General features: G+C 40.6%; 1 protein-coding gene across 6 annotated transcripts in view; it reads right to left on the bottom strand.

Annotated features, from left to right (window-relative positions):
• Positions 1–1,024: 1,024 nt before the first annotated feature.
• Positions 1,025–23,678, bottom strand: part of cadm1a (cell adhesion molecule 1a) — a 634,562-nt gene continuing 611,908 nt past the window's right edge. For all 6 annotated transcript variants that reach the window (XM_054731107.2, XM_015962034.3, XM_015962032.3 and 3 more), the window contains 2 exons: positions 14,779–14,907; positions 1,025–5,950 (listed from right to left, as the gene is read on the bottom strand). In XM_054731107.2, coding sequence (XP_054587082.1) covers positions 5,832–5,950; positions 14,779–14,907 — 248 coding nt within the window. In that variant the 3' untranslated portion in view covers positions 1,025–5,831. The remainder of the gene's footprint in view (positions 5,951–14,778; positions 14,908–23,678) is intronic.

The raw sequence follows: 23,678 nt of genomic DNA on the forward strand, positions 1-23,678 counted from the left end.
CTCTCTCTCTCTCTCTCTCTCTCTCTCTCTCTCTCTCTCTCTCTCTCTCTCTCTCTCTCTCTCTCTCTCTCTCTCTCTCTCTCTCTCTCTCTCTCTCTCTCTCTCTCTCTCTCTCTCTCTCTCTCTCTCTCTCTCTCTCTCTCTCTCTCTCTCTCTCTATATATATATATATATACATACACGCCACGGCTGAGAACCGGGGCTCGAGGAGGGGTCTCTATTTCTATTACGATGCTGCAAAGGGCTATATTTAAATTTATCAAGCCTATAATTTTTTACTCAGTGATGGATATGATTGAAAATGTTGAAAACTTCTTTAGAAAAAACACTCAAGTAAAAGTACAGATTTAAAAAAAGACTTGATAAGGATAAATGCGCAAAGAAGCTACTCAGTAACGTGAATAAATGTAATTTATTACTTTTCACCTCTGGAAAATAGCCTATGCCCATGTCCTGCTTTAGCTTCTGATAGAAAACAGACGGTGAAACTCTAGGATTAGAAAAACCTGACAGATCTACGTCACACTGTCACTTAACATTCATGGACTCACCCACCTTGACTCATGACGGGGAAATCTATTGTTGGTTTAGCGTCCAGGAAACAGCAGAGAACGTGTCAGCTAGTGGAAGCTAACCATTAGAATTAGCAACTTCACACACAGCAGAACTCTTCGAGGTGTGCTATTTGTAAACATAAAACAAACATCGCAGAGCGAACAGAGTCAGTGGTAGAGTCGCAATGCTGTTAGCCAGTCAGAGGTGAGATGTCCAAATATCAGGAAATAAGTCTCCAAATCCTGTCATCTGAAGCTCAGCTCGGGTCTGGCTCACTTCTAGTTCCTGAGAATGGTGTAACCCCCCCCCCCCCCCCAGAGTAACACTTACAAGGCATTCATTCCTACTAGAGACCACAAATGTATCGATTAAATGAGTGTTTTATACGTTTAACACCAAATTCCAGCTTCAGTTAGAAAATGTGCATCAAAAGTATCTAAAATTAACCAACCAAAATAAATCCAGCACATTATTTTGGACATTAATATTTTTTCTCTTTTTATTAAGACAAGAACTCTTCATTGTTTTGTAAAAATGTCTATTTATGAACCAATACAAAATGTGTATGGAAATGTGGAACTCCTTTTCTCCATTAATACACGTTACATTTCTCAAGTACAGCAGAGAGACAAAAGGAACAATCTGAAAACAAGAACTTGGCGAAACAATCAAACCTTTTTTGGAAATCAAAGGAGATTCAAAAGGCGGTGGAGCATTCAAAGTGACGGTAGTTACAGCCACGACACGTTTCTGATCCTGCTTCATTCCCATTAAACGTATACTTCTGATATATGTCAACAAAAAGCAATACTTAAACACATCTTTACAGTGCACCAAATATTAAGAAAAATACATAAAACATGTACAACATATATGCAAAATATCTCACCAATTCTGGACCTAAAGGAGCGTGTAGCACTTGTCGCCTTGATGAATGCATTATACATGCTTTGATGTCTGACAGGTGGGGCCTAAACTTTGCATTCTACCTGAGATGCAGTCACATCGATCAGCAACACACGAACCTGAGACAGGACATTTTCAAAGGAAAGGAGTATGGAGAAGACTACCTCAGTGGGAACATGTGCATGGTGCATTTTTGTAAAGATTTTACCAAGAATCTTTACAAAATAATACTACTCTTAAATCTAATGCCTCTTTCTTTTACGCAGTCTAATTAAACGTATATGCTGCTTTGCTCTCATTTGTAATTTTTGGAGCTTTTAGAAAACAAAAACCATCTGGAAAAGCCACAATAATCAATATCACTAAATTAAATAAGAATGTGTCATCCTTAAGGGAGGAGACATTATTCAGTTCTGTTCCCTTAATGACAGGTACGTCTTTAGAAGTCTGATTTAAATGGAAGCTGCCATTTGTCGTGGAAGCAAAGTAGTGCTTGCTGTGAAATACTAATCACAAAGTTGCAGCCTAACAGATGAGGTCACATCTGCTCTGTGATCCATAAAGCAACAATAACAATTCGGTTATCAGTTTGTTTTATTTAATCAGACACCAGACGTGAAACATCTAACCTAATCAGTGCCCTGGCCTACCCCACCCATCCATTTAACACAAACACAAAACAGTGTCATCAGCATACAGTGTTAACAAAGTGGTCGTTTGTGACAAATGAGCTCAAGTTTTAACAGAGGAAACACACGGAGAGAGGGTTGTCTCGGCAGCCTCTCATGTAACTTCTATATACATCTGCCACATCCAGTGAGAAAAAAAAAAGCTAAATCAGAAGCTTAGCTACGGCTTGACTAACGTTTTCTGGAACGTGACTTTTAAATGCACAAAATTTTGTAGAATGTTTTCTACGGACATCTTCTAATGCTTCTAGACCACCGTCAACGTCAAATTCTCAACATGGGAAAAGTCCAAATGCGGTCTTCATGCATGACCATGATTTATTAAAGCTATCACACAGGTTGTAATCTGCGCTTCACGGTAAGGAAATTACATGAAATGCTAAAAAATCTGAAAATGAGAGGAGACACAGCAAGCAACATGAGCATCTAAACATTGTGTTCAGGCCAAGTTTGGTCAGTGGATATGTGCTATTAGTTTGTAATGAGGAAATACCATAAAAATAAAAATAACAAAATCAGTAGTTATATTTACAGCGCAACAGGGTACACGATGTAGCGCAAGGATACAAAAAATGAGAATACTCCAATCGATTTTGGTTCAAGAAAATAAGTTAATAAACATAACTAAATATATCAGCAGTTTAGGTAAATTAACCATTTGTGTATCGATGCAAACAAGTACAGGATTTGGCTGCTAATCTTCAAAATAAAATTCAATCATATCAGGGAACAATGATGGTTTTAACGATAGGGAGCCTAATTCTCCTCCCCTTCCGGTTGGCTCATAGGTCCCCAGAAGAACGAAAAAAAAAATGAATGCAAGTCAATGTGGCTACAAGAGCTTTGTTGTAATCTGGTTTGCCTTACACCCTGGATCACCAAGTAGTTGTACTGCAATTTAAATGAAAGGTGTGTTTCGACCATGCCAGTCATGTACTTTGAGATTTATCAGCTTGTAAAAGTTCGTAATTAGCATGACTACAAATCGGACGTCAGTACGTCGCATAAATGACATCACCACATAACCTCCACTACACTTGCGTAGCTGCTACTTACCACATGGCCAGATTCATGGTGGTTCTTTCCTCCTGAAGGAAAGATTTGAAGTTTGCTGAACTTACAGCCCTTTCCCCTCTGTTTTTCTCCGTGTCGGGTTCGGTGATGTCACTTTGGTGATGCACATTTGTAGTCCTGGACTTGTTTCCCTCTGTTTGAAAGTAAGCGCGTTCTTGGTATCAAAATGTGTCTTTAAAATTCACGGACATCATGTGTGAAATCCGTGGCACATAACAAGCAGAATTAGAATTAGCCCCATTGACTTGCACTCATTTTTTTCGTTCTTCCGTGGACCTGTGGTCCGGACGTAGACGGGCGTGACTTAGGCGCTCTATAGTAAGCTGAGACGATGTGACTAAACCAACTAAAACATGCTTTTAATTTTGAAGCAACAGAAGTAAAAAAATTGTATGTTGTTTGTTTTTGGTACCACATTTTTCTTCAGCCATAGGGAATGGAGAAATATATTTATTCCATTTGTGTAGATAAAATCTGCAACATCTGAGAAACCAAACAAATAATTCTCACTTTTGTTGTCTTTCAAACTTGGATAATGCCCACTAGGCATCTGATCCTCCACCTTAGTCAAGACTGAACGGACTCATTAAGCGTGTTGCTTGCTGTGTGAACACATAATAATCACAAACAATGCCCCCAGCAGCTCCACACTGTTAAAAAGCCAGGGCTGTAATGCAGAAACCATGGATAAACAACATGGAGCACAACATGTCTAGTGTGTTAAATTACAAGCAAAGACAGACTTTTGGCTCACACGGCATGCCCCAGCTGGCACAAGAAAACTGACTCTGGTTCAGTTTCTGGCTGCTGATTCCTGAAGCTCAACAGAAAAAAGAAAGAAAATGGATTCAAGCACATACAGACATGCAAAATGTGAGATATTTAAGCATTCACAAGCAGCTGCAATGATGCAAAACTATTTATATCGAGATGGTCCGTCTCTCATTTCCTTCCTCGAAATCTATCTGTTCTACAAGGTTGACTCACAATGAGCGTGATACAGTAAAACCCACTGAAAGTACTCAAACTGTAGTTCTAGTAAGTTGTAAAAAATATTTCTGAGTAAGGATTAAATGATAAATGAGCCGCACTTGTATAGCGCCTCTCAGAGTAAGGACTCCAAAGGGCTTTACACTACAGCGTATCATTCATCCATTCACACACACCCACATTCACACACTGGTGGTGATGCGCTACGATGTAGCCACAGCTGCCCTGGGGCGCACTGACAGATAAGTGTACATTACAGTTGTGGTTCCACTGGCTTGATTTACATTTTGTGTTGATGAGATTGGATGAACCCACAGATGGAAGGACCTTCGTAGTTCAGACGTTTGGTGGAGCTCAAACTGAACGTAAACTCGAACGTGTTTCAATTTAAAATCAGTTAAGGCTCTGTCTACTCCTTTAAAGTTATTTACACTACACCGGCGTCTCCTGGCCAATAATAAAACCAAATTTTATTTGGGTTTTTTGCCCAACATAATTACAATACTGAGGCCTAAAAAACAGATAAAAACCAATTTACATTTTACCATTTTCTCATTGTTCGGGAAAATAAAACTCTAGTTTGAGAGGGGAAGCAAATAAACCAGAACTCATCATTAGAACGTAATGAAAGCTGGTGGATACAGGCCTTCCAATCACACAAATAGGAGAAAAATGATGCCGCAAATGCAAAATAATAAAATTAATGTATTTCTAAGCTGAGGTGGAAACTAATTGGGCTAAAAATGTATTTAAAAACAAAGTTGGCCTGATAAAACGGGGAAAATCTTTCCTTATTCTCCTTTTTGTTAGTTTTTGGGGCGGTTGGTGGAGGAGAGTCCAATACAACAAACCCGGGGGTCATTTATGTCCTTTTGTACAACGAAGCAATCCATGCATCTTTGTTTTTGTTTTGAATTTGTGGGACAAAAGAAAAGAAAATGGCTTGAGACAAAAATCACAGTATACTGGAAAGAGTTTTTGTTATGCAGGAGAGGATGTGTGTGTGCAGACACATTTAGAGGAATGAATAAAGTGGCTGTGTAATTTTACCCTCATACAAAAGCCAACAGCGCTCTGATAATAATAACGAGTGGAAGAGAGAAAATGCAAGGGGGGAGAGAAAAACTAAAGGGGGTGCAATGAGGTTATGCAAATGGCAATCAACACAGATGCAAAGTGTGGAGAGAACACAACAAAACAAAAAATTCAGAACAAGGCACAGAATTTTCTGCAAATGGTGGAGCTAAATAAAATCCGTACCAGCAGTTAGGGAGGTGTTTAATGGTGAAGCTCTCTACAGTGATTACTGGCAACGTCTGGTGCACCCTCCCTCCCACCCACCCCAACCCTGCCTCGACTTGCTTTACTGAAAAACTGATTTTTATTTATCCTTTTTTCATTGTTTTATATTTTAAACACACAAAACATTCCATCTACATCTGCAGACTAGACTAAACAACGGCTTAAAACCAGGCCTTTCTTTAAAAACCTCGCCATTGACCTCTCGACCCCTCCGCTCTCGCTAAAAGCTCGCCATCAAACCCCTCCCCCAAAAAACCGCTCCAACGTCCCGAGGTGACAGGGGTGTGGGCGCTGGAATGAAGGGTCCCGTTTTGATTAGATGTAGTACTCCTTCTTCTCGTCGGAGTTGGTGTGGCCGCCCTCGGCGTTAATGATGGCTGTGTCTGCGTCCGCCGCATCATCTGCTCCTTTGGCTTCGTGTGTGAAGTAGGTACCTGAGGAGGAAGGAGGAGATGGGAGACGCTGTCAGGGAGCGGGTAAAAGCCTGCTGCTCGGATGATACCAAAGATTTAAATGCAACCCTCCATTCACAGCACCTAATTATGCAAATCCCCCATCGGGTGGCCGTTTATGTTCGCCCAACAGACGCAAGCCGCAACATTCAGATTACTCAACATTCTCCCTCCCTAGATTGGCACGTGACAATCCAGACTCTGAAATGATCCGGAGTGCGGACAAAAGCGTGGTTCACACACTCAAATTAACCTTGTCAAGTTGTGCAAGAGAAAAGGCCACTTCAAACCTAATTTGTGAGATTTATTCGCCACAGCAGCAGAGTTTAGCAATGATGACAACACGCGACACTGAGTCAGGGAAAAGAAACGAGCTGCTCGGCGGCGCTTTAACAAACCTCACCCGCCGCCGACCTTGTGTGTGTTAGGATTCCAGGTGAGGGGGGAGAAATGTTTCCCTCTTGGTTTTTTCACTCTGGAGGAGGATAAAAATGCTGAAGATGACATTTCAACTTGGTTCACTGCGGTGAAAGAAATATCAATGCCCTCCAGCTTCAGAATGCAGAAAAGGACAAGAACATCTCATTTTTTTATGTTGAAAAATAATCTAGAAAACACAGATGTTGGAATTAAAAACAAAGGATTTGTTTGGGAAAACTAAATGTAGAAAATCAGCATGACACATCTCGTTTACATCCCTGCAAACCTTTGATTTATTCCATCTTTGAGCAGCATGTTTATTCACTGTCTATAATGCATCTATTTACAGTGAATTTGATGTGAATTGTGATATGGCATCCTTTATCCTGGGTGTACCCGACCTGTTTGCCCGGAGACTGCTGGAGATTGTCTCCAGCCCCTCGCAACCCTGCATGGACAAGCGGGTACAGTAAATGGATGGATGCTGCTTTTTAATCCAAATATATTCCAAATTTAAATAAATATGTAATATAAAATTCATCCATCCACTCTCTTCCGCTTATCTGGTGTCGGGTCGCAGGGGCAACTGCCTAAGTCAAGATGTCCAGACTTCCCGTTCCCCAGCTACTTGGGCCAGCTCTTCCGGGGGATCCCAAGGCGTTCCCTGGCCAGACGAGAGACATAGTCTCTCCAACGTGTCCTGGGTCTCCCTTTAGGTCTCGTCCCAGGTGGACATGCCTGGAAAAACCCACCAGGGAGACATCCAGGAGGCATCCTGATCAGATGTCCGAGCCACCTCAACTGGCTCCTCTCGACATAATATAGCAGAAAACTAGCCTAAAAATCCACATATACACCAGTTCGCCTCCACTTCCAGTTTGTGATTAGAGTGTTTTTGAAGCTGTAGTCTGTGCCAATGCTCCAGTCAGAACTGTAAATAATGACATTCTGGTAATATCCTCATTAGCAATCTTAATGAAAAAGACTTTATTCCTCTAATTATTGTTTCATTAGGCCTGAGCAGCGAAAGCGCTGCGAAGGCCTCTTGTTTTTGCTGTTTATTTTTGTTATTCTTAGCCTGCTTTGAACGGCTTTTTGGGGACCTTATCATACCCCAAAACTCCAAATATTTTGCAAACTTGTCAGGCCTGGTGAAAAATTTGATATTTTAAAGGTCACAAAAAATCACAAAGAAAATGGCTGAACAGCGCCCCCTACAAAGTGAAAAATACCCCTCTCCATAAAGCTTAGTTTATCGTACAGTTATGAAATTTTGTACACTTGCAGTACTCAATAGTCCGCACAGAAAAGTATCTTGCAACCTTGGTCAATATCAAACAGGAAGTCGGCCATTTTGGGTTTAAATGGCGATTTTGAGCCGTATTGGCCGTTTTTAGGGTCCGTTTCTGATTGGATTGCTCGATCATTTTTCCCACGATCGTCTCAAATATTGTGTAAAATTGCTCAGAAGGGATGGGCGAACAAAATGAGACAAGGATTCTGAGTTTTCGTGTATGTTGAAAGGGCGGGGCCAGGCCTCGAAGTTTGACTACTTGCCAAAAAAATATAAATTGCAATAACTTCATAACTGAATGGAACAGAGTTACATAAATTTCTGTGGTCGTTCGTCATCCACCCACAAACTAAACTGAATGGTCGGACGATGACATCACACAAGCCCCGCCCCCTCAGGACCAAAAAGGTCAAGTTTTACTGTGACAGGTCCCAAATCGCCCCATTTAAGTTAATCACCACAAATTTGTAGCTGGTAACTCAAGACAAGTGGGGGTTGCTTGGCGGCACTTTATGGGAGTTTTCTGTAGTGGGCGGGGCTGTGGAGGAGCGGCGAAGTCAGGCATACCGCCGTGACCTTACGTTTGCCTCCCATTTCGTCACTTCTAAAGATATCGCCACAAAACTTGTGGTGAGTGATCCTAGTCCGGCCCCCCAAAAAATCTGATGTGAAAATCCGGTGGGCGTGGCCTATTTTCAGAAATAGCGCCCCCTAGGACCATTAAAACTGTCAGCCCCAAGCCATGCTTTGACTGAGCATCATGAAATTTGGTACACTAATGTGGTGTCTCAGGACCTACAAAAAAGTCTCTTGGAGTCAAGCGCAAAGTCGCACAGGAGGTCAGCCATTTTGGTCCAAGTACTCTATTTAGTGGTTTTCGCACACGTTGTTTGGAGAATGATGCCCCGTCTTCCTTTTCACCAATCACCTTCAAACTTCTGCTATATACTCTTAAGACATAGGGGGGAAAATTCAACTGTCGGATTTTTCAAAAGTTGAAAGGTGTGGGCATGGCTAAGCCTCAAACTTTGACCTGTTGCCACACCACTCCTTTTTCACAGCTCCCTATTGGACTCCTTTTACCCAATCACCAGGAATCTCTGGCAAATAGCAGTAGACAACTTGAGGTCACTTGGTCTCCAGTACTGGCAGGTGTCAAAAAAAGGTGGGGCTTTGGGAGCATGGCGAAAATTGCCATCACGCCATGGAAATACGTTTGCCTCTCATTTTTTCAGTTATCGTGATATCGCCACGAAACTTCTGGGGAGTGATCCTACTCTGACCCCCAAAAGAAATAGACAGCTGAAGTTTGTGGGCGTGGCCTATATTCTGAAATAGCGCCCCCTAGAGACATTTAAACTGTCAGCGTCAAGCCATGCTTTGACTGAGGATTACGAAATTTGGTACACTGATGTGGTGTCTCAGGACCTACAAAAAAGTCTCTTGGAGCCAAGCACAAATTCGCGCAGGAGGTCGGCCATTTTGGTCCAAGTACTCGATTTAGTGGTTTTCGCACACGTTGTTTGGAGAATGATGCCCCGTCGTCCTTTTCACCAATCGCCTTCAAACTTCTGCTATGTACTCTTAAGGCAAAGGGGAAAAAATTCAAGTGTCAGATTTTTCAAAAGTTGAAAGGTGTGGGCGTGGCTAAGCCTCAAACTTTGACCTTTCACCATTACATTATTGACGTAATAACTCCCATGTGCATGATCAGATCTATATCAAACTTTGTGTGATCATTGACCACATCTGAAGACAATGACAATGTGGACAGCTGACATCACCTAAGCCCCACCCCTGACTACAGGAAGTCTATTGTTTTATGGTGAAATGTCCATATTTGTCCCCTCTAATTTAGTCAACATGACACTAAGGTCATGCACGATGCTGTAAAGACCATTCAGATCTGATAGCTTTCCAGATAGGGAGGGGCTTTGATGCCATGGCGTGAAGCCGTGACCTTACGTTTGACTTTAACTTCCACAATCAGCCTCCGATCTGCCTGAGACTAAACATGGCAATGACCAATCATGCCCTTTAGCCAACGAGGCACAAATGGTTTGTGAACTTTGTATAATATCACCACAGCACCCCCTTAAATCTGTAATACCTCCTACAGACGAGGTCGTAACTGCACCAAACTTGCTATGTGTCATCTCACAAAGGCACCCAACTTAATGCTGTGGTAATTGGTTGATATTGCTTTAGCTCCGCCCCCTGACAGATATTAGGCCCTGAATAACACATGCATGATGCAATTCACACCAAACTGCACACAAATGACTTATCAACCTACAAACTTCTTCATGGAAAATTTCCTAAATTTGGGACAGCGCCCTCTAGATACAATATAACATTTTAACTTCTGCAAAAAAGCTCCAAACTATATCAAACATGGTGTGAGTCATCACACAACTGCAATCAACACATGTATGTGCTCACTTGTTCAAATCACTTTAACTCCGCCCACTTACAGCCTTTAGTCTCTAGATGACCCATGCAACGTCTGATTGATGCCAAAATAACAGAAAACCATCTTTGTCATCTAAAGCTGACCTCAATGGGATTTTTCTGTGGTTGGTCACAGCGCCCCCTACATTAATTTAACCTTCAATAACTTCAAAAAACGTGGTCAGAATAGTATTAAAGTTGGTCTGTGTCGTCACACCACCAGTGTGGTAAAGATAGAGTATCCCCTAGTGATGAGACGTGTCATTAATGGTGGGCTCAGAGGGGATGCTGAGTCAGGGTGAGGTGCGGACGAGGAGACTGTTCGTGGTTTCTGGTGTCGGGGTGGTCGACGTTTCTGTTCCGCCGGACGTGCCCTGGTGGCCCGGGCTGCCGGCCAGGCCGGAGCGGCGCGGAGCTGCGAGGGCCGAACGACGCTGCTTGCAGCTTTAATTGATCTTTGTTTTTCTTCGTGGAGATGTTTGAATCCTTATTTACATTCAGTCAGTTGGTGGCAGTAACGCATCAAGTTGTTTTCCAACCACCAAAGAATACAAGAAGAAGGAGAAGGAGAAGAAGAAGATCCAGTGAACAGAAACCAACTAATCACCAAAAATACCTGAAACTGGAAAACCCCAAACTAGAATTGAAACTCAGATGAACTCTAATGAGTACAAACAACCGGACATTTCTATTTGCTGATCTAGTTTAATTTGACGGGTTGCAGCTTAACTTCAGCAGAAGGTCTCGTTGTGACAGCTGGAGGTGACACAAACTTAATCAGCGCTGAATGAGAAGGTCATGCTGACAGCAAATGATTAACGCCTGGGTCAGCTGAACAGTCCACCCCAGTTTCAAACTACCAGAGGTGCCTTCATAAACCCCCTCTGACTCAGAGCGTTGGGTACAAAACCACGCGTTTAGGACAGCTTATGGACAGAAACTAACCATAAAATAAGGAAAACATTTCCTCTCCTGTTTAATGCACGCAGCTTAATTTTCTCCCGTTGAGAAACATGAAAGTGTGAAAATCTGTATGGGTTGTAATTATTCTGCTGTTATGACGGCGGCACACAAGAGTCGTCATACTTTTCATCAGGACTGCTAGAAAAATGTAGTTTTACTCATCATCAGTAACCCGGAGCCTTAATAGCCGTCCCCTCATCATTTGGCTCACATCCTACTAATGATGTAATGAGAAGTTCTCACAGAAGCAGAGGGAACAAAGAACAAACACCTCTAGAGGACACCGACGACCTGAAAAATGCAGCAACTTTAAAAAAAGATAAATAGGATTTTAGAATAAAACGTAGTAATTGTGAGAATTTAAAGGAGCAGCATGTAAGAATTCTACAGTTAAACAAAAACACAAAACATTCTAACGTCTCAGTCATGTTGGAACGTAGGTTACACTGACAGAGATTTCATCCTCAGCTGGCTGGAGGGTTGTCACTTTTTCTTCTTTAAAAAATGACCTAAAAAGGGACGTAGTTAACAATGTTTGAGCCCATGAGGTAAGAGAATCTGTGCCGAGCGAGGGCTGCAGCACAGGCATTTGTAATTAAACACCGGCAGGTAAAAAGCTCCAGAGTTGTTTAAAGTACTAAAGCCAGCATGCAGGAGCGACCCAGAAGTTATTTCTTGTACCCTAAGAAGGTGTGATAAATGATAACGATAAATGACCCGCTCTTGTATAGTGCCTTTCTGAGCCAGAGGACTCCAAAGTGCCTTAAAGGGGCGTTATGGAAGTGTGACAGCCAAATCATGTATAGAAATAATAAATGTCTTCTTCATACATTCTCCTGCAATGCCCTGGTCCTGTAGAATGAGCCCTGGCATTTTTACTGTGATTGCCTGTTTTTCTGTAAAATGACAGAAAAAGAGAGATGCTCGGGTCGAGCAGGCTGCTTCATGCGCGTTCACGCTCAGGCATAGCCCGTAGCATTTGCTATCCGTAGCTTTAGCAGCAGAGAGAGAGGCAGTGCCACTTTGTCGCTGTTCCTAACGCCTAGTGACAAAGCTAGCTACATTTCTGAGGACCCTTAGCTACTTTCTGTAGAACTTTCTTCTAGATATTTCCTGCTAATTAGCAACAAAACAGCCATTTTCGCTCCAAACCGTTCTTTGGATTGACGTTGTTTCAGCTGTCATCAAGGATATAAAAGTTACAGATACTGTAAATGTTACTAGAGTGTAGCTCACCTTGTAAAAGGTCTGACTCCCATGCAGAAGACCTGGGTTCGATTCTGGGTGTGATTTTTTTTACAGTAAGATGCCCAAATTTTTATTTGAGACTCGCCGAACGGCATTGAATTCGCGGATAAAAAAGATGTGGGTTCAACCTTCATTTTGGAACAATTTTTCAAGCAAGGGAATGGAATGATGTGAGCATGCAGGAGGACTGACCCATCATAAACCTTTGTCGGCTGTGCTGAAGAGAAAGGTACAGAACCAAATTATTTAATTAATTAGCTGCACGTTCTCCTGTCCTCTGTCCTCCGGGCCACACACACACACACACACACACACACACACACACACACACACACACACACACACACACACACACACACACACGACTGTCTCAGCTGTTATTTTCGTTAAGGAGTGTGCACGTACAGCATGCGCGCCTCGTGCACGAGCCTACTATTGAAGCTGCCGTTACACTTTAAGCCTGAGGGGGCAATCACGAGCATAAAAATTCAAAAGTCCGTAAAGTCCCTTTAAAGGATTAATATCAATTTGGTGAGCAGCTTGAAGTTCTCCACATCTTTTCACACAAAACCTAAAATGCTGCCTGGCAAAAATAGGTACTTTCTTGGCATCAAAATGTATCTTTAAAATTCACAGATATCATATGTGAAAACCATGGCACATATCAAAAGAATCAGAAAATTACTTTTATTGGCCCGTAGACTCCCATTCATTTTTTGTTTTTTTACAGTAGGGGACCCATGGTCCAGAAGTAGATGAGCGTGACATAGGCTCACCATAACAGCAAGCTAACAGCAAAGTGGCGAAAAAAACCTGCATTTCTAATGTCAAAAAATGATTACCATAATTAGTGAAGTAAGTGCCTCCTACCGTAAAACACCCATGAGTGCCAACACCAGATATGACAATCTATATACTTATCAAGTTACTGTGAATTACTTGTCTTGTCATCTAGAATCTTCTGGTGCTGCTCTGTAACTTTTAACAGCCATGAAACTCATGGAACGGCAGAGAGAAAGTGACGTTATGTTTAGAAAAATGGGCTGCAGAAACCAAATTTGATGTCATTCTTATTTCATTCTTACACATTGAACCTTTAACAATTTTACTTTGAAAAAGTCAGACATAATTGTTATTTATTATATTTATATTTTTTTTACAATATTTGAAAATCTTTGGCTGCTTTTCAATTTTTTAAATATTCAGATAAATGTTGAATTTAATTTTGAAGGCATTTTTAAAAACGTATTTGCTCCTGAGACCCAAGCGTTTTAATGTGAAATCCTAATTTCTCCCAATTTTCTTTTAATTAGCTTGACCACAACGCCACCTTTGTCATTTTTATTATTTAGAAGTTCAAGTTTAACAATAAAACATAAGATATTGTTCTTTAATTACATTAAAATAATTTTATCAAAATTAAAATCCGGTGTCATAAATAAAAATAAATAAATAAAAATAGGTCTAATGTGAACAGAATAAATCATTCTAGTTCTGTTTAGAGGTTGAAGTGTCTCTAGATTGTATAATCTGGATAATTGTCATGTTTTGTGTCATAGAGCTTTTTGAACAGCCTCTGTTCAGAGAAATAAAAGCCACATCAACAGCTAATGAGTAGTTGAACAAAACTAAAATAGTGTGTTGCTGCAGTTTTAAAAAGCTTAAATCTCATTAATTCTACAACATTTTATACAAAATAATGTCAGAAACGTTTAAAGGTACTTGACATTTGATTATACAATCATTCTGATGAGTGAAAATCAGAAAGATGGCACTTTTGATGGAGATAAAGGATATACACCTGGTACAATTCCTTCTTTTTTGTTGTTTAAATAACAGTATCAATGTTTCTAAACTAAAATTGAATGAATTACTAAAACATTTCAGAGATTATAGATGATTCAAAACAGCAGAAATGCACTTTGGACTAGTTGTCAGTCATGCAGGACTATTTCTGCAAAAAGCAACTGTTTGAAAAATGATTTATCACAAAACATCCACACATTAAAATGGCAAAAAAATCACCCTTATTTCTGATTTATGAAACATTCAGGCCTAAAACAGTTCCGAAACTCAATAAATGAGCTGATTTTGTGTCGCCATTTGGATCTTTAGGCAATTTATTACCCGTAGATGGTCACAAGGTTTGTCTCCATTTTGTTAGCTGAATCAAAGAAAAATAAGAAAGAATACAAAATCTGACATGAAATATTATTTTAGCGCCAACAAGGTGATCATCAAACAACTATTAGCTGAAAAATTGCCACACAGTCGGTGATAAGCTGAAAGATGATTTATCTTTCAGGCCCATGATGGATTTCCCCCCATTTCATTCATGAAGACGTGACTTTTAGTTACTGCCCGTCTGTTGTAGATACATTTTGATCATCTATCACTGGAGTACAAACTTCATCAGCCGTACAATCCGGTTTACCTTTGTGTCTCGCAAAGTAGCGACCCAATACGATGAGGAGGCAGAGCATGGCGAAGACGACCACGGCCACAACTCCTCCAATAACTGCATGGTCCACCGTTCTGGGCGCTCCTTCTCCAGCTCGTGAGTCTGTGAGAAAAAGAAGGAAAAAAAAGGAAAATCAATGTAGGGACCAGAACTGTTAAAACTGCCAGTGACATAGTGGGAATAGCAATCAGCTGCCAAACCCCTATGGGGATGTCTGACAGCGAAGTGTGATAGAGATGTAGATTACACCTAATGCAGGAAGCTTGCAATGCCTAAAATCCGCCGCTTTAACAACACCAAGACATGACTGACGTGGGTCCTCTGCAGCCGCGGGCCTAACCCACAGACCTCAGTAAATTTAGAGCTGCTTGTCGGATGGCACGAATGTCTGCTTCACACAAAAAAATTTAAAACTTTTTTCTCAGAATGACGTCTGAGTCATGAAGATGTTTGCAATCAAAGATTTTTTTTGTCTTTAGCAACAAAAAAGTCAGCCAGGAGGTCATTTTTGTGATATTTTATTAGTCTATTACCGCATTTTATCTACAGGAATTCTGGGAAAATTCTGGAAATAGGGAAAATACGATGGCTCGATCTGCTATGCTGTTGTGTCTCCGTACAAAATCAGCCCTTAGAAAGAGTTTACTAAGATTTCAGTACAGTATATCACTGATCAGCGCCAAAAGGAGTCCCCGGACATTAATAACTTTAAAATGAATTATTCCATCAAAATACGCTGCGTTTTACGCCGTTCAGGTGACCTGGGAGACCAGCTGTGTGACGTAAGTAGCAGCACTTTGGAGGAGACCTTAAAACAGTGTAAATTACATTGTTGTGGAGGGATTTCCACCACATTGTTTACTGTTGTGAGTTTAGAAATTGTGATTTTAAAGCAGCGTCAACACTATTAAATTTATTTTCCTTTCATTCCACTTCAGCAGCAAATGTGTTAATTTGGAAACACCTGCTGTTAACACTTCCTGCTGAGTAACTTCCATTCAGCAAGAGCTCACCACAAGTGGCTCTGCTGGCTCATTTCTGATCCCCTATCCAAGGTCGGTCCCTGAAACGGGATGGGAAATGGTCCTTCTGGCCGACCTCGTGTGTACCGGAAAGGTCCGGTAAAAAAATCTGGGATGGTCCGATAAAGTTCAACATCTATTTTTTTTTTAATTATAGGCCGGTGTTATGATAAATAAAGGGTAAATGACTAGGGTTGTACAACCGCCCAAGGTGCTTTACAACCACCACCAGGAGGTGAAGTGTCTTGCTCAAGGACACACCGACTGCGACAGCCTGAGTGGGACTCGATCCCACAACCCTCCAGCTTTGAGGCAGGCACATATCTCCTCTGCCACCACCACCCCGGAGGATTATAATATAACATCAATGAATACATTCATAGTAATGATGATAGAATTTAATAATATTTAGGTTTTATTGAAAAATCTCCCAATGATTTAGTCCATTTTTACTCAGTTAAGTTTAGTGCATGCTTCTGTGAGACGTGCAGATGAAAATATGCTCCACCAAGTGGCTGACCTGCCAGTTAACTGGTTAAAAGTAATGATATGATTATATAACCACCTGCAGTAATGAGATCCTTAGGACTTGATGTTTTTAAAGGAATGTACAAGAAGTAGAGGTCAGAAACTGATTTTACCGGCTTAACGTGGCTTTTTCATCAGAGAGGTCCGATGCTTCCTAGTGGAGAATAATTATGCAGCCATTACTATAATTAGGCCTACAGTAAGGCGGTTTATGTCTGAGTTGCCTATTCAGAGAGATGCATTCTAGAAAATGACTCCCCAGAAAACTATACACAGTTAAGTTGTGTTTTTTTTCTCTTCATCCCTGAACAAAAACAAATTTCCATTCTTGTAGAAACTCATTGGCAGAGAAACTCGCTCTATTGTGGTCCTCATTCATCAGAATTCCTCAGCGACCCAGATGTTAAACTCTCTGCAGCCAACATCTGCCTCACTTGTTACCACCTGGCAAAAATCAATAACCAGAACACAAACAATCCCATGAGGCCTTGCTTCATTGACAAGTGGAACAATGACTCATGGGATTGTTAAACCGCTGTTAGCTGTGCTACAAAGCTAACACAACACGCACAGGAAGGAGTGTAAGCTCGTGTAAATCCTATTTTCCTGCTGCTTCTGTGAACGTCGTCATAAGAATTTCCACTCGTGAAAAAAATCTCGTTATTCTTTGCCGCCGCTTGGTTGAACTTAACATATCACACACGTGTAGAGCGTAAACACAGTTACGCGTGCCTCTACGCTCTTGACATTCATACTCTGTGAAAGTCATGGATCAGGTGAAGGGACCCAGGACAAACCTCAAACTAAGATGCATTTGTCCTTCAGGGACACTTTCTAAACAAACCCCTCCAGAAGAGCCAGGCTGACGAAGAGCAGAAGACTCATGTGGCTCAGAGCATAAAGATGTGATCCGGTGATAACGTTCTACACTGTAAACCTTAATAAGTTCACAGAACTCAAAAATTATTTTGCAACAGATTACACAAAAATATTTAAGTGATGTTTTTCAATATTTTAAGTTTACAGAAAATATAAATTACATTTGCAGTTGCCCTAAATTATAACAGTGTTATCTTATAAATATTGATGTTCCTCATCTTATAATTAGGGAGTCATTCACTCAAGATTTTCAACATTTTTCAACTCATTTGGAAAATATACTCAAAATGTTAATATTTTTAACTCAAATTTGACAAGTTGACATAAAAAATGCTGTACTACAGTAACCGAGATAAGTTGCTATCAGCACATGATTCACACACCCAGCCAGTGAGTGAAAGTCAAGAACATCCAGTGTGAACCACCACAGTTTTAATGACAGTGGAACGGCACAGGGTGGTCATTCCTTTGACCAACCTCCTCACTTATGGTGCCAACATGATACAAAAAGTAACACCACATTTTCAGCACTGAATGAAGTAATAACTAAGAACAACAATGCCTCACAATTAACATGCATAAACACCCCAAAATAGAACAAAATAACAACAACAACAAACAAAAAAAAACTAACCACAATGTACCTCACCCACCAGTTATTTGTTGTGCCTGAAATAAACCAAAATTGCTTGTTTATGCTTGTTTTTCTAATAGATCCACAAATATTTTAAGAAATATATAACTGTTTATCAGACACTTTAAGATGACATAAAGATTAATAAAATAATGTAGAAACATAAAATTATAAATTATAATTTTTAGTTCATATTACTCATTCAAGTTAAGTTGTTCTTTATTGATTTATTTCAGTTATGCTCTCAAAAAATTTTTTTTCAGATAAATAAAAACGTTTGAGTTCTATGTGTGTCACCTACTCAATATATTTGATTATTTTCAACATTTGGGTTTACAGTGAAATTATCTGCCAGAAGGTATTCCAATCAAACGCTCAGAAAGTAGTTTTACACACATTTTTACCACTGGTGGCAAAGGAAATCTATACTTCATCAGCTTGGATATGGAGAGACGCAACGCCATGATGCGTCGATGCAAGGGCTCCGCAGCGGCCCTGCAGAGGGTGACGAAGACTGCAAGCATGTAATTGGTAAGAACATTACTTCCTTTAAATTTGTCAACAGCACTGCCATTCTCCGCTCAAAAACATTAAACAAGTGCCAAATATCTTGAGGCAGACACGGGGCTGATTGGAGAACGTCTTGGGGAAGAAGTCAGACGATGCCAATGCGTTACAACCATGACTGAAGAAGAACGACGATAGGCAGCAAACTTTCTAGTCATTAGCAAATATTGTGATTTTAGCCTATTTATTCCACCCTAAAACCAATCCCATTTCCATCGTTTCTTACAAAAGATGATGCACAATGGCCAATGAACAGCTGTGAAGCACAGCTTTAACCCCCACTGTTCATTAGCTTTGCTAACTCACTCAAAGAGCCCATTTCCAGTTCTCCACTGGAGGCTTGCACAGCTTCAGAAAACAAAGAGACAGACCAAAACTGATTAACAAATCGCAGAAATCATCAGCTTCCACCAGTCCCTTCACACCAGCATCACTCAACCTGTAGGACTGCCGTAAGGAGTGGGGAGGGCAGTGCTGTTCTACCTGTCAAACTCAACAGAACATTACCTGATAGATCTAACAGGTTATTTGGACTTTTTTTAGTACTGAGCAGATTCAATTAAACTGAGCAGGAATCCTTCTGACATCCAATTCACTTCTTGTCAGGCTGCAAGAGTTGTGCTTTAACACACTTTACTATTAAGATGTTAATGCGGATGTTGGGCTTCAGAGGAGATGGGAGAGCGTTGTGTGGCCAAGGTGGTGAAAAACGTTAAATTTAATTCAGGGAGGAAAAAAGGGCGCGGGGGGCTCTGAAGTCAACACCAGTCTTTACATGTTTCATGTTGTTTCATTTAATAATAAGAAAAGCCTTTTGAATTCATCTCCACAAACCAAATCAATCCAAACAGGCTACTGCCCCACCAGCAAAAAGGCTGCAATTAGAATGTCTGGCCAGCTGGTGGCACTAGAGAACACTTGGAGGGCTGCTTGCAAAGACAAACTGTTAAATCATATAGACAAATAATGTCAAGCATCACAGATGTGCAATTACTTTTACAGAATCAAATGCACACCTGCATGAATCCTTCAGCTGCAAACGTTGGTAATTATAACACAAATAACCAGTATTCCACCTTTTCCTGAAGATCTCATTTAACTTCTCAGCTCAACTTTCTTCAAGTCAAAACAAATGTCTAGTTTTGGACATCACCATTATTTTTCCCAGCAGTAACAGAAATGCACGTCCAGTTATAACCAATAATGTGTCCAAAAATATTTGAAGGCTGCAAAATTGTTAAATGTCATGTTTTCAGGGAAACAGTTGGGACTGAAATGGAAAATATTTTATTGTGATGAAAGAGGTTTACTTTAACTTTTAACCACAGTGACTTCCGAAAGCAAAACGCTGTCTGAGAGGAAAGAGCAGATGGGAAGTAAAAATAAGTGACATCATGTCAAAAAGTAAGCACCAAACTGCATGGGCTCCCCGTATGTTTCAGGATCGATTTTAAGATACTTTTAATGGTTTTTAAGTGTCTTAACGGTATTGGCCCGTCTTATCCTTCACAGCTGCTTTTACCATATGAACCCTCGCGGTCCCTGCGCTCCTCTGGCAGCCGTCTCCTTGTCATTCCTAAAGTCCGGACGCACACTCACGGCGAGGCGTCTTTTAGTTACTACGGCCCTCGCCTCTGGAATGGGCTGGCGGAGGGTCTCAGTGCCGCAGAGAACGCTCATTAGAACGTTTTTAAGAACAGGCTCAAGACCCACCGTTTTAGTTTGGCTTTTAACTGATTACTATTTATTGCATTGCTTGTTTTACTTATTTATTCATTTAAATTACTGTTGTGTCACACATTTATGTTGTTTTATTTCTATAATCACATTTACTATCCATATTAGCTCTTTTCATCATTTGTTATTCTTACTGTTGCAGAGTTAATGTTGGTTTTGAGCATGCAGAAATCAAGGTGGTTTTGGACCATGATGTTAGCATGACGGGATCCGGCGTGCAGTGACACTGGTGTAGTTGCCAGATCTGCCCAGGGCCCTACAGCCTCACCTGCTGGACGTTGGCATGTTGAAGCAGAAGATTTTGGTTGTGAGAGGTACATTTGCTAGGTTTGCGGTTCTAGTTTTTGCAGGTTCTTCATAAGAAGACAGATGTCTTTTACAAACAAACACATCGTTACCTTAGCAACTGATATTTGGTCCCATAAATAATCCCAGACAGCACACCATAAACAAAAAATCATCTAAAAATACATTTGCTCACATGGGAAAGATAAGGTTTGTGGTATTGTTATGAAATGGGACGTTATTTTAAATAACTATGTTGAAATAGTACGTACACAACATGAGAACGAATAAAGAATAAAAAGAGGGTGTTAATTATGTAAATAGATGCAAAAATTCACTGCGATGAATTGTTTTAAGGGCCATTATGTTGGTAGCCTGATGTTTATTACATAGCTTAACTGGTTAGCTGGTTAGCTTAGCTGGTTGCCTGCCTGGCATTTCCGTTGTGTGATGTCATCGGCAGAGGCCCAAGCACATATCCACAGCAGTCGTGAAACTATTATGGCAATTTTTTTCAGCGACTGAATTTTCCAAACCAGTAATCAGATTAAAGTTACTTCTCCAGGTCACTGTGCGTAACAACTGTTGCCATTTTTAATAGTAAATAGCTATATTTGTCTTCTTTCTATGCCGTGGTGAGCAGCTGCTTAATGCAACTAATGAAGTAAATTGTAATCTTAAGTAGTTTTTAAAATAAAACAATCAGTAAGTGACTGTTAACAGAATTAATCAGTAATCAGAGTACTTTTTCACTCTGCCTGAGGAGAGTGGCTATGAGAAAGGGTCCACACATGTAGCAGTGGAGTTTGTGGAGGACATTGCACAACCTTTACCTTGTAGAGGAGCAAAGAACCAACAGTCAAGACCATCTGTACTAAAGGTGAGTTATACCAAAGGTTATGGATTCAAAAGTTGACTCAAGTTCTGATCACTGGACACTTCAAAACCAGTGTCTGCGTTATAATGGAGCAGTCATCCAGAGGTTGGTGAACCCATGGGTCCAAACAAGGGAATTAACTTAGCTTCATTAATAGACATGAAGATTATTGAAGATGCTCTGATCGAAACACAACAACAGAGAGGGAGCCTGATCTGTGATCTGAAGCTAACCCTGTTGGATTACATAACAGAGCGCTCGCTACAATTTAAAAGCCCGGAAGGCTGCATTTTACTCAGATGAGAAGCAAAACATCTTCAAAAGTCAAGAAAATGTTTATTTCCTGTCGTTTGAATCTACTAGGATTACCAAGCAGGAAATATACAGAATCTTTGTGAAAGCACCAGGAAGACCAGGTCTTATGTAGCTTTCCTCCATCACTGCAGAACATGTAGGAAGATAACCACCGAGTGGGACTGGTGAACTAGTGAAGGAAGAGGTCATCAAGAGAAAAACAAAAATTGTAAAAGAGGATTATAATTACTTCACAAACATTGGTGCTAAATCATGTTTAATGGCTCTGAACCACCGTGGAACCATTCCAAATGAAAATAAAGGAACCCGTTGGCTTAAGGAGAACCTTTAATTCAAATAATTTAAATTTACTGCGAGGAGCACCCTTTTGTTTGTTCCACGCTGTTCTGGGTATGGTTTTGTTTTATTGATGGACTCTAGTTTGGTGCAAAGCCAGATTAAAGTTGTTGACTTTTGCATGACATCATTCCCATTTGAGCTTTATCTCAGAACCGACACACAGCTCAGTCTTACTTTGAAATGTGCTTGAAATATAAATGATTAATCAGGAGGGAGCTTCAAACAAGGTGTCCACGGGGCTAAACAAAGCACGCAGCAGTCAATCACGAGTGGTCGTTTCGGCAGGAAGAGGAACGCGTTCAGGAGCCTTTAGTATCTCATTTTTATGGGACATGTTGACAGCGGCTTGATTCCAGACAGGAGAGATCTCCTAATTGGATCTTCTAATCTGCTAATTAAGCATTAGTGATTTCACTGGTGCGCCATACAGCCTGTAGACAGAGCGGCAAGCAGGAATGCAGAAACACAATGTGGGTGGGGTGTCATAAGAGCGCCGCCTTGTCAAGATCCACTTCCAATGCCAACAACACTCGCCGTTAAAGAGGGAATGTAATTAAAGTCCCAGTGAACCAAGTCATTGAACCTATTTAAAAATGTCAGTTAAATCTTTTGCCTCTCGGGCAACACGCTGCACCTCTTACATACAGAGTGACTTCGACAAAAGATTTGCTAGGTCTTCTTTTCAAAATGTCAAAATAGGCTTTTTTATCCTAAAGACTTCAGCGACACCAAAACAGGGTAAAGAGACAAAGAAAATAGGTCAAAAAGTTACTCATTTAATAATGAAAACACTGAAATCCAGAGACATTTTTCTGAGTTTTATCAGCCTGCCTGGCTCCGGGATGCGTTCATTATTAAATATTTTGATATACATTCTAACTGGACAAACCCAAAACACTGCTAGGAGCAAAATAAGACATATTGTGATGTTCAAAGAGTATTCCAGCAAGGGTTGCGCTTCAACAAAGTTGGGGAGTTCATTGGCCAGATAGCAAAGGACGGGTTTAGAAATACAGCTGCCTCAATCAATGCAGCAAACACAAAACACCCTGGCTTCTTTTCCTCCCTTCAGAGGGAGCCCAGCTCCAAATAAATTCATACAGATCGCGCTTGTAATGTAAAATAAATCACACTTTTATAATCATTAGCAGGGACAGTTAAGGTAGAGGAACAAAAACAGTGTTTTTTAAAAGGTTGCAGGTTTCCACCAGTGTACCGTAGTAACCATGATGCTTCCTTCGTGAACAACAGGAGGGAACAAGTAGCCTGGTTTCAGCGTCTGTTAGTGAAAACTGATTGTCCACTCATTCTGATTTGAAACAAACTCTTGATTAGCGGTATATTTATTTAATTGATTTCTCAGCAAACATTAATAGTAGATTAATGAGAGATATGGAATTAGATTTTCTTTAACGTATTTAAGTTAGTTCTACTAGAAGAGGTCAAAGCTACAAAAGTGGGTGTTTTATTTAGGTTAGTCTATTTGTACCGACGCAGTCCTCAATGTGAACTGTTGTAAACTACTATAAACCCTCTCCTATTCAAATAACCCCGCCCCCTGAGAATTCTAACGGAGCCAATCAGCGCTGAGTAGCGTACGTCACACACCATAACACTGAGTTTGTCATAAACATGGCGACTGAAGCGGAGTTTGCTGCGGCTCGTTTCTCTGTTCTAAATGACTTGAACA

This window comes from Nothobranchius furzeri, chromosome 10 (genome assembly GCF_043380555.1).
Source record: "Nothobranchius furzeri strain GRZ-AD chromosome 10, NfurGRZ-RIMD1, whole genome shotgun sequence".
Classification (NCBI taxonomy): Eukaryota; Metazoa; Chordata; class Actinopteri; order Cyprinodontiformes; family Nothobranchiidae; genus Nothobranchius; species Nothobranchius furzeri.